The sequence below is a fragment of the Asparagus officinalis genome, chromosome 1 (assembly GCF_001876935.1).
Source record: "Asparagus officinalis chromosome 1, Aspof.V1, whole genome shotgun sequence".
Classification (NCBI taxonomy): domain Eukaryota; kingdom Viridiplantae; phylum Streptophyta; class Magnoliopsida; order Asparagales; family Asparagaceae; genus Asparagus; species Asparagus officinalis.
Window position 1 is genome coordinate 19861484 of NC_033794.1, and position 11972 is coordinate 19873455.

General features: G+C 37.1%; 1 protein-coding gene across 1 annotated transcript in view; it reads left to right on the forward strand.

Annotated features, from left to right (window-relative positions):
* The window catches only part of LOC109820629, a 10933-nt gene extending 253 nt beyond the window's left edge, over window positions 1-10680 (forward strand). The window contains 5 exon segments of the mRNA XM_020386807.1: window positions 1-217; window positions 299-386; window positions 9967-10026; window positions 10097-10153; window positions 10313-10680. The exon segment at window positions 1-217 is cut by the window's left edge and continues 8 nt beyond it. Of these exon segments, the coding sequence (XP_020242396.1) occupies window positions 1-217; window positions 299-386; window positions 9967-10026; window positions 10097-10153; window positions 10313-10366 (476 nt within the window). The 3' untranslated portion in view covers window positions 10367-10680.

An 11972-nucleotide genomic window follows, 5' to 3' on the forward strand; every position in this document is an offset into this window, starting at 1 on the left:
CCGTTGGTCACTGCGGCACAACCGCGCGCGCCGCTCGCGTGCTGGCGGAGATATGTGGGCCCCAGTTCGACGCCGAGAGGAATCTGGAAGCCCTCGCTTTGAGGAAGAAAGGGGAGGGTGAGGTTGAAAAGGGGGAGCTTGATGAAGCTGAGGAGTTGTTTTCGAAGGCGATTGAGCTTTGGCCGTCTGGGGGTTTGCATTTTATTTATAAATGCAGGTTTCTTTTTTTGGAATTTTTGATTGGTTTTAGGTAGTTTATTTTTGAGCATTGGATTGAGATTTGGGTGAAATTGTTCAGGTCTGCTGTGAGATTGGCGAGGGGAGATAATGAACGGGCACTTGAAGACGCTGAAGAAGCTTGTCGAATTGCTCCAGTGTTTCCTCAGGTATTTGCTTAATTCAATGGCTGTTTATGTAGTTGTAGGAGCCTGATGATATTCAGTGGGAATTGGGAATTAAGGCATGTGAAATTTATGATAGTAAATGGAGAGCAAGCTAATTAAGTTTTAGGTTATTATCGAATGTAGAAATAGATCGAAGAGTGCAGGAGGAATTAAACATGACAATTGAGAATTCTTTTACTGTTTTCCCCCTCTTTCTTAGTTCACTGTCTCTTGTTGATAACTTGTGCCAATCTTTTGTGTAATGACATAGTAGCTAACTGACTCTTGTTGATAAATTGATCTCAATTTCTTAACCAAACACTTCTAGGAGCCTAACACTATGTTTGGGAGTTTACTAGGGAAGGGAAGGTAAGTTAAAATTGGGGAAGCGAGGGTAAGAAATGGGAAGCGAAGCTAAGGGAGGATCTAATAACTTGTTTGGGAGTTTACTAGGAAAATGGAAGGTGATTTATTTCACCTTGCTTGGAGTTTCAATTAATGCAAGGGAATGGAAGGGAATTCATGTAAAATTACATAAATAGCCTCTCACTATATTTATTATTATCCTTACATTACGTATCCATCTAACCAGATGGGAATATCTACCTGTTCAAAAGTTTACTACCAAATTTCATTGAGACAACCCTCTTAAAGAAAGAAAAAACTATAGGACATTACCACCAACCCTTATAAGTCACTTCACACAACCAATCCGCAACCATGAAAGGATCCACATATCCTATATCCACAATATAGATAAATAACATAGCCAAAAGCAACATAAAACAATATTCTACTCAACATAGAAAGCTTATAGAAATATCAAACCACTTTTCCATTCAATAACCACATGTTCCTTACAAAATATGACTGCTAAATATTGTCATAAGCACCATAGTTACCAAATACACAATTTTCATACATAAGTAAAAGTTAGCAATTTCATAGACAACACAACTGATCATCATCCACAAAAAGTTAGTATATTCAAGTTTGAAATAGCTCACACAACCAAATGTTCTCCACCAAAAGTTAGCAATTTCATAGTCAACACAACCAAAATTAGTCACCAAAAGTTGGCAAACACAAATGCCAAATGGCCAACACAACAACCAAATACCACCATCAAAAGTGGGCAAATTCAAGTCCAAAATGGCCAACATGTAACCCAAAAAAAAATGCTAGGTAGCAAGCTAATAAATAGGTGGAGGTGGCGGTGACATAGATGCACAATGTAACATCTTCATAAGAAGATTTTGCGCCTTTCAAGTGGACGGCCGAGAAAAGGCCTTAACATATCCGGTTTCGCAGTTAGTAATAGGAATGCACTATCAATTTGTTCATCATCAAGGCCAAGATCAACCAAATGAGCTCAGACCTCGTCTTCTTTCATTGGAGTGCGTTCGTGACACTTTGTGTGCTCATATGCACCTAACTTGATTGCCTCAGCTATCCTGTGCATGCTGGATTTCAACAGAAACATCCTTCTTTGCTTTCCTACTTTTCTTGTGCGAATTTGTTGTTGAATTGGTCTCATGAATAGTGTTATTATTACCATCCTCTTTGTCATTTGCTTCACCATTAATCACATCAAAATTTTCCAATAAAATTTCCTCTCTCGAAATCATATTAACCATGCCATTAATGGTTAAAGTATCAACCTCATTAGTGGCGTTGAAACTTCTTCCTTTCTCGTATCTTAGCTGCAGTTTCAACATTATCTCTCGTTGCTCTATCAGATGCAAATAGCTACAATAGCTTATCATAAATTGCGATAGGCTTGGTCACTCCATTCAGTAGCTTCTGGATGGGCCTGATTTCCAAGTAAAGAAATTTAGTGCTTTTGTACGTATAAGACTAGGAAATGAGTAAAAACCGAAAACAAAGTGTTTTAGCAAATCTTTAACACTGAAAATAGAGTTTAACACTGCTGAAACACTCAAGGATAATGACTCAGCAGTGCTGAAACTCTATTCTGGAGATGTCGAGATTAATCAATGGTAGTTACCAACGAAAACAACATTATGTGATGCTATATTCATATGATGCAAGTGGTGAAAACACAGGTAGAAGTGTATCAGCAACACTAAAACACACACATCAGTTCAGCAATTCTGAAACAATGATTCGAGTGTTTCACTCAAATCAGTGTTTCAGCACTGCTGAAACACTGATTTGAGTGTTTTAGTAGTGCTGAAACGCTGATCTTGGTGTTGTAGCAGTGCTAAAACACTTAAAAAATGCTGCTGACATGTTATGGATGTTTCACTACTAATCTGAAATATTGATTTGAGTGTTTCAGCATTGCTAAAACACTGATTCCGAAACACTTAAAAAGACTGCTGAAATGTTATTAATATTTCACTGCTGATCTGAAACACTAATATGAGTGTTTCAGCATTGTTTTCATACCTGAATTAGCCTATCCCAAACTTCAGACTCTGCACTTGATGTATTGGTGCTCCGACTCCAAGCAAAACCACTCCCCGCATTCTTAAATAAGTCATAGAAAGCTGCCCATTTCGATTTTATATACTTCATGCAGCTCTTCACTTTCTCCTTGTCAAAAGGCTTATCGAGAAAGCTTTCTATTTGTTAAGCCACTATCTGATCATAAGCCATCGGTAAAGAGTTTGCCGTTGATTCGATTTCCCGACACATCTTGATGCAAATAAGCATCAATTAGCTTATCTTCCATCATAGGGGTCCATATTAACATTCTTTCCACGAAAAGATTCATCATCCACATTCTTTCTCTTGGACATTCTTTAATTTACCAAATAGAATTAGTACATCATCAAAAATATTATTCACATAAATTAAGAAAATGTAAATAAAAGATGATAATAATATCATGAAAGTCGAAACAACATTCAAGCTATAAAAGTAAAGAAATAAATAGCCATAATGTAATATCAAGTACAAGACAAATTGAAATCACAATGCAAATAGAAACTACAAAGCAAACGAAGGACATAAATATAATAGAACCTACGCATGTATTATAATCTTGCTACATAGAACTCGCGATGCAATTTCTTAACCACTCCCCTCTATCAGCATCTTTATTCTCGTCTAGGTAATCTTCTTCTAATTGGTTTGTATCATCACATTGCTCTTCCGCTTCTAGAAAATCATTGTTTGGATCGACGCCCCATAAAAATTTATGCAAAATTCAACAAACTACAATGATTTTGTTTTGTGTTTGAACACCGTAATTTGGTTGATGAGAAATCTTTTTTTAATACGCCAAATGCTCTTTCAACGACATTATGAAGTGATGCATACGTTAGATTAAATAGCTCACATTGGTTTCTTGGTGGATTTCTTGAATGCTCATTTAAATGATAGCGTTCTCCTCTATAGGGTGGAAATATTCCACTTCTTAACATGAATCCGCCATCAACAAGATAATATTTTCCTAAAAAATACATTATCATCAGCAGTATATTATAAGACATAATTTAGGCTTACTGTTAGATTATAATTACCTGGAGGGATTTTTAGTGAAAATCATCATTGTAAAGCATTTTTCAAAATTCTAGAGTCAGATGTAGTTCCTTCCCATCCGGATAAAATATAAATAAATTTCAAGTCAAAGGTAGAGGCAGCTAACACATTTTGTGTTGGATGATCTTTTTTACCACGATATCTGGGAGCCTCATGATGAGAAACTTTTACTCAGATGTGTGTGCCATCAAATCAATTGCCTCAACACAATTCTAAAACAAAATAACCTAGACAAAGTTAAAAGAAACTTATGAAAGTTATCATCACCTTGAAGTAAGGATTGAATTTTGGATTGGTGAGTATCTTTGAAGGAATTTGTGATCCATCGGGTTGTATTAAAAACATCTCTTCCAACTCTATTATAGCTCTTAGAATATTATAAAAATGACGACTCACATTCTTTCCAGAATGACCAAAGATCTTACTAAATTTAGGTGGTGTTATGTCGTGTCCTAGCATATACAAGAATTTAACAACTTGTTCTTTAATAGCAACTTGTTGAGTATGTCTAAGCCTGTATTCCCTCAGTAATATTCCACACAATTGATGAAAAGAGCAGATTCATTTGGATAATTTTCCTACATATAATTCTCTGGGATTCTATTTCTCGCACCTTATTTTTTACTTCTCTAGTTTCTTGAGGTTCAATTTTTCTCCTACTATTTTTTCTGTAACATATGAACCAATAAACAAATGTGCACATAGCATATCCAACTGCAACATTACGTGCATGTTGAAACTTGATCGATGCTTCCATTATTTATGCAACGAGTTAAAAGAATTGTTAATTGGGAATAAAAAAAATAAAAATATAATTGTCAGATCTGCTAAAAGAACAATTGAACTGACAAAGCAAACAAAAAAGCTTGTGATTTAAAGTGATAACCAATTAATATTATCTAAAATAAATTATTCATAACATGAGACTAAAACTCATAATTTTATTTTTTAATCTATTTGTTACTTGTAATACTTATGATTTTATGGAGTTAGACTGATGACATGTTTTTTCCATACAGGTAATGCTTATGATCTAAAACAAATAATTTAAACTAACAAGCAATTAAATTATCTAAAACAAATAATTAATAACATGAGACCAAAACTCATATTTTAGTGCAAAACAAACAGATGAAATTGCAAACCATATTTTGCAAATTGTAAGTGTTGTAGATTTACATGACCAAACTTTTTTCATATATGTAATAAAGTAGTTTGTGGGACATTAAATTATGATTCATTCCTCTTTGATCTAAAGGGGGAAAAGCGACATTGCATCAGTTTATTATATATGTTGGAGTTGAAAATTCCAAATACGTACTGTAGAAAATTTAATAAGATGCAACTAATTGCAGTTTCCCATTGCACATAAGTAGAGTTCTTTATAAACTATTTGCACTAGATAATTCTTGTATAACAATTGAAGATCATTATGCAAAGTATATTGTTAATTAAATTTCTCTAGTGAAAAATAGGATTAGTAACATAGATCAAAACATCAAGAAGAAAAACAACAAAAATAAATAACTAAAAAGAATGATTTTAGAAAATTGTGATACCTGAGGCGTCGGAGAAGCTAATGCAGCGTATGAGCATCGGAGAGGTGATGGCTTCAGAAACGTGACGGGGTCGAAGATGCCGACGCGGCAGAGAAGCTGGCGGTGCACAGACAACGGCGAGAGGCAGAGAGCAAGAGGCGGATCAGAGAAGACTAAAGAAAAAACAGAGAGGCGTTTTTGTTCTTTTTGGGCTTTAGTATATGGTTTCTAAGAATAAATCTCAACAATCCAATTTATATCCTGATGGACGGTAAAATGCTCCTAAGAAAATAAAATTAGGGAGACAGTTCTCTTCCCCCTAGCTACTGCTCAAAATGAGGGGGAACGAATTATCCCTATTTGAATGGAACTTACACCCTTCATTATCCTTCATTTATATCCTTTACCCTATTAATTTATATCCTTTACCCTATTAAAAGAAACTTCTAATTAGGGTTACGTCTTCCCTTACTTTCACTTCTCTCTCATTCACTCACATCCAAACAGGGTGTAATAGTGAAGCATCTCTTTGTTTAAGCATGTGTATAGTCTGAGCGAAAGAGAGAAGGGAAAAGAACATAAATAGAAAACAAATGAGAAAATGGTTCCTCTTTTTTTGGTTTGAAAGGAACGCATGGAAAGAAAACGAAAAGTGAATATCTAAGAGAAAAATTAATGGCATAGTTTTCTTCTGTTTTTCTTTGTTAAACACTAGAGAGAAAAGGAGAGGAAATAACTTTTAGTCCCTCTCTCTATGTATTGCTCCTTACTGACATTGGAGCTCTTCATTTGAAACTCTCTCTCAACCCTAACAGATCGATTGTCGAGTTTGCCGAATCTCTGAAAGAATCTTCCCTCTGATGCTATGATTGAGATCCTATCCAAGCTCTTCATCCCCGACTCCATTTGATGCGATGCGGTTTATTGCCGTAATGTTCAACATAGCCAGGTAATCCCTTAATTACTCTAACAAAACTCAAGACTCCTAAGGACTAATATTGCAAAACTCTAATTTTTTATAGCTGAACAGTACTGAATTGCAAGACTTCTTAGGATTTGAGGGACTAATGAGCAATTTAAAACTTCATCACCAATAACCTCACTAGAACTTCACCATCAACATTTAGTTCCTACAATACACTAATGATCACATCTAAAACTTCATCACCAACAGAAATAAGTCCATACAAACACCAATAACCACATCTAAACTTCATCAACACCAATAAATCCATACAACAGTAAGATATTTCTAGCAAAAATCAAATACCAGTAGCGCGGGAAATAAAAAAACAACTAGTTCTCCAAATCAATCATAACCATTTCATCAAACATTTAAAGGAAAATTAAATGAAAAAATGTAGACGGTGGGTTGCTGAAGGCGGGTGGGAGGTGCTGAGATGATTGACGTTTTAGAAGGGGGCAACGATGGGGGCTTTCAGAGATAAGAGGCGGGCGAATAGTATGTGGTAGTGATCTATAGGTGTTGGAGGGCAAGCGGCGAGGGCTCTAGAGGATCAGAGATCAGTGGTGGGCAATGACGGAGGTGACGAGCTTCAGGTGCTGGAGATGAGCGGCGAAGTCGAAGTAGGGCTAGCGGTGGTGGAGGCGAGCTTCGGGTGCCAGAGACGAGCGCGAGGGCTCTAGAAGATCGGAGGTCAAAGGTGGGTGAGGGCGGGTGTCGGTGAGCTTCGGGTGCTGGAATCAAAGTAGGGCGATGGTGGTGGCGGTAAGCCCTAGAATATTGCCCCCTCTTTGTTCTCTGTTGAAATAAACGATGAGATGAAAAAATAGAGAGAGAATCATGGTGAGGTCAATGTTAGCTCATTTCTCTTTTGGGGGGAGGGGTTGTTTTATGCAAAATGACCAACCAATTTAGATCTAATTTCAAAATCAGATCTAAAGCCTTGATCTGTCCACCTGACTACCAAGTAAACTTAGTTTACTTGGTACCAAGTAACTATATATGTAGGGAATGATGAGTGTGAGATGACAGCTTATTTTGCTAAATAAGCTACTAAGAGATAGAATGGTAAAGTCTACACCTTTTGATGTGACTAGTAAGGTGGGCCTCACCACATGACTAACTCTTGGTAGCTCATTTAGCAAAATGAGCCGTCACCTCATACCCATTATTTTCTAAATATATCATATTTGGAAATGTTGGGTCATATACTACATAAGACAGTGTCCAGTGATCCCGATCAGTAACATTTGTGCATATATGTGTGGATGTGTCTGTATATGTATGTGTGTGTATTTTTCTTTTTTTTTTCTCTCTCATTTTCTTTTAAACCAAACAAAAGAAGCCACTTCCTCTCATTTTCTCTCGAACCAAAAACAGCCTTTATGATTTTGGTAGGTACATAATAAATTAATAGTCAAAGCCACAATCACAAATCTGCTTTATGAATTCCTCTTTGACCATCGATGTCACTAGTTGAAACATGCATCGTCACAAGAAGCATGTCTTCATATTTCCCTAGGACATCTATACAGATTTAGCTCCTTCTTTCTCTGTTCCCTAGTTGAAGCTTTCTTTACAGACTAAGCTCACAACATTGTATCGAGGCGCAAGACGCAAAGCGGGGCGCAAAGGCCACTTATGCGCACCATGCGTAAGGCGCACAACAATGCGCGCGTCTCACTGAATTAAGGCGCACAACTCAAACTAATATTTTCCAACAAAAGACAAAGAAGCATATACGCAATATGTTTATAAATTAGTCACATAAAAAAACCAAGAAATATAATTTCACCGACTAAATCACGAAAGAATCTTAATTAACATGCATAACATAGAGAAGTTCATTAGTTTTCACAAATCACAATGCAAGATAATCTCCAACATAAGCAAAAGTCTATGAAAGAAAACAAGTAAGTAACAAATAAGAAATATGTATTTTTATTTAAAATATGATATATGTATTTTTAAGTAACAATTAAGTGATTAAAAAACATGATGTTCATAATTTTCTAATTAGCATTTTTAATTACTATTTGCTAGTTAGCATGAAAAGATAGAGAATGGAGGTAACAATTACATATTTACATATGTTCATAATTTTCTATTTAGCATGCTAATTAGAGAAGGAAGTTACAATTAGCAAACATGTATACTAAATTACTAATTATTGTTTTCTTTTTTATAGGTTAAACATGAAAAGATGGAGAATGGATTAGCAACTAGCAATAGAGAGTCTATTACATGATGCAAATATGTAATATGTAAATTATTAAAAAAACAGAAGAAATAGTCTATTACATGACGCAGGTGTCGAGCGTGTGCGAGGCGCGCGCGAGGCGCACACGAGGTGCGCGCCTCGTGTGCGTGCAGCGCCCCGCCTCTGGTGCGGGGCGCAATTGCCCCAGCTCGCAGTGCCCCGCGCCCAGGGCGCGCCTTGGGTGCGCGCCTCGATAACAATGGTTCACAGATCAGCTTTTTGGCATTAGTTAAACTGGGTTCCTAGCTGAATAAAGCTTACAAACTTGGGTTTTGCTTTGTACCCTGTATGATCACCACAGTAGACTCATATACTGCCTTCTTGCAGAGGAAACTGACATATGAATTATTTAGTAAACCACTAATAGCAGGCTAAGTTAACATTCGTCCAAAAGATTCCTTAGGACTCCTTTGTCAATGGTATATCATGTTCTCTTTTTCACTATCTTTTTGTTGTGGGAATAAACTTACATAATACCTCCTTGACCAGATTTGAAATGCAAACTCAACACCTACTTAATTTTGAGTCTCTGTTGTAGCTATGCCAGGGATATCTTTGACCCCAGTGCTTTTTGGTCTTGAAGTTTGTATATGCACACTATCTTCAAGAGAGTTCCTCCTCTCAATCTTTTGAATATACTTGATTACACCTAGTAATTTGAGAACTCTTTGACCCTGAAGCACTGCAGATGTTCAGATCCCTAGAAATAAGGACTGCCTCCGAGAAGTATTTCCAAATTCATATTTTTTTATGCATATCTACTCATTCCACAATTATTTCTTACTAGGCACATAATGAATTAATAGAAGCTTGTGCACCATGTTCAATTGATCCGAATATATGTTCTGTAATCTTAAGGAACAAAATTACCCCTTCCACTACCCCAGCACTCTGAAGTTGTGGCTAGGATTCGGGTTATAATTTTAAACTCTAATATGCCTCCACAGGTTGAGTGACTTTTTCATTGGCTGAAACCTGAATTAGTTACATACACAGTGCTTTCTCTTAAGAATTTACTATAAATGCTTGTACGGTGGGGTTTGAACATGGGTTGCTCTGATAGCATGTTAAAATCCCTTCCATTGAACCAAAACTCTGAAGTTGCTGTGGAGGTGCAAGCTTATAATTTTATATTTCTAAAAAAGTATTCTTTTGCGTTGAGTTTGATCGACTTAAATTCAAATGACAACAAACCTCGTTGTAGGCTTGTATAGGAAGTGTGGACACTTTTCCTCCTGCAGCTCTGGGTTTCTAGTCAGATATATTGCCTGATATGGCGGGTTAAAGATGATTATTGTTTCGATGTTGTAGGGTTACATATGCCAAGGTGATGCTTTCATGGCCATGGAGGAGTGGGCTGCTGCTGAGGAGGCCTATTCAAATGCTCTGCTGATTGATCCATCTATTCATGGCCATGGAGGAGTGGGCTGCTGCTGAGGAGGCCTATTCAAATGCTCTGCTGATTGATCCATCTATTCGCAGATCAAAATCATTCAAGGTACCTTGAGGAGGCCTATTCAAATGCTCTGCTGATTGATCCATCTATTCGCAGATCAAAATCATTCAAGGTACCTCTCACCCTTCTCATAAACGTATTTTTGTTGCTTTAAATACACTCTTAAGTCCATCTAAATTTAAGCCACTTCTCGTGTCTCAGGCTAAGGTCACGAAACTTCAAGAGAAGCTGGTGGTTTCTGATGCATCATCCTGACTGCAACTGTGAGTTTCTGTTTGCATCATCTTTTGATAACTAGAGATTAATAATCATATTCGATTACAGTTCAGATAGGACTTCTAATCTATGAGGCTGTTCGTATCTTTGTTAGAAAATGGCTATGTAATTTTCCTGGTTTCCGTTCTTGATAGTCTTTACCCTTAAGAAATCTGAGTATATAACTTGTACAGCATGTAATTTATATGAATTGCGTTGACTTGGTAATATGTACATTGATAAACAGAACATTTTCCTTGTATCTCTGCCACCAGAGAGCTTGTAAAGTGCATAAAATGATTTGATTTTGAATAGATTTTTCTTTGTGGAGGAAATTGCCTACAAGCTTTTCAGTGGTCCTTATGGACTAAGATGGACAGCTGCAGAGTTTTCTATAATTGAGATCATTCATTTATATTCTTTATATCTCTTTCTTATATCTAAAGGAGACCCGGGGTTTTACCTTGTTGGTAGGCCAGCCTGGTAGATTGGGGTCCGGTTGGGTCGTCTTGGTCCACACACTGCTCGCCATGTGCAAGTGGGTCACGCTGGTCCTGGCACGTGGGGATGAGCCCCCTAAGAATAATTGGGCGAAGCTCCTTGCAGTTGTGGAGGGATCGGGGGGACTCGATCTGTGGTCTCCGCCCGACCCAAAAGTAGGGCGCTGGAGTGCTAACCGGGGTTCCCTCGTCACCACAAAAAAAAAAGGAGCTTGGCGAGTTGTTCTCCATTAGATTTATGTTGAAACTACATTGATTGTTAAGCAAAATGAAAAATCCTGCTGTTAATGAAATCCTTGGGCATCTCAGTTCCATAATGGAAATTGTCGACTTCAAATTAGTGACAAGAGGGCCTGCAAGTGAGTATAACGGGTGCTCTTTTATGCAAACGGAGTTCTTGAAAAATGTATTTTCTCAATCGCGACTCTTTCCGTGTGCAGCGAATATTTCTGGTTTATGCTTTCAATGTACAATTCGCAACATAATAAATGAGAATTGTGATTGTATTTTCATTTTGTTTGAAGAAGGCTGCAGCATCGTCATCAATTTGAACGTAGCAAATACTGCAATAATTTGTAGTGAAAGAAAAAAAATAATTAATATAATTACTTACCACGTGGTATTTTTAACATACATCTGTTGTATTTGTACTTGTGACATACAAAAAAATTGTACATTTCGAGGTCAGATAAAAATCTTTTGTTTTTGACATTACTTCGAAGTTAAAAGAGAATTTTTCAAAAATATAATATAATATAATACAATGTTACATTAAACGCTGGGCGCTTCTAGGCGTCAGACTTGACGCTCAGCGCTTAGTCGTCTAGGCGGGCGTCTAAGCGGTTTCTGGGCGTTTTTTTTTTCTTTCTTCATTTAAGTGGTGATCGATGAGATTTTGCTGAAGGTCGGAGGAGGTAGTGGAGATATTCATATTTGGAGATTAATGGAGTTTGGAGGACGTGTAGGCTACGACACATAAAATCACAATCAATGTCTATAGGGTGCAATCCACATAAGCAGACAATGCTCCCCTAAACGCTCGTAGAATCTAGATGGGCAACCTAAATACCGTCTAGGCGCTAGTTAGGCGGTCTAGGTACCGTCTA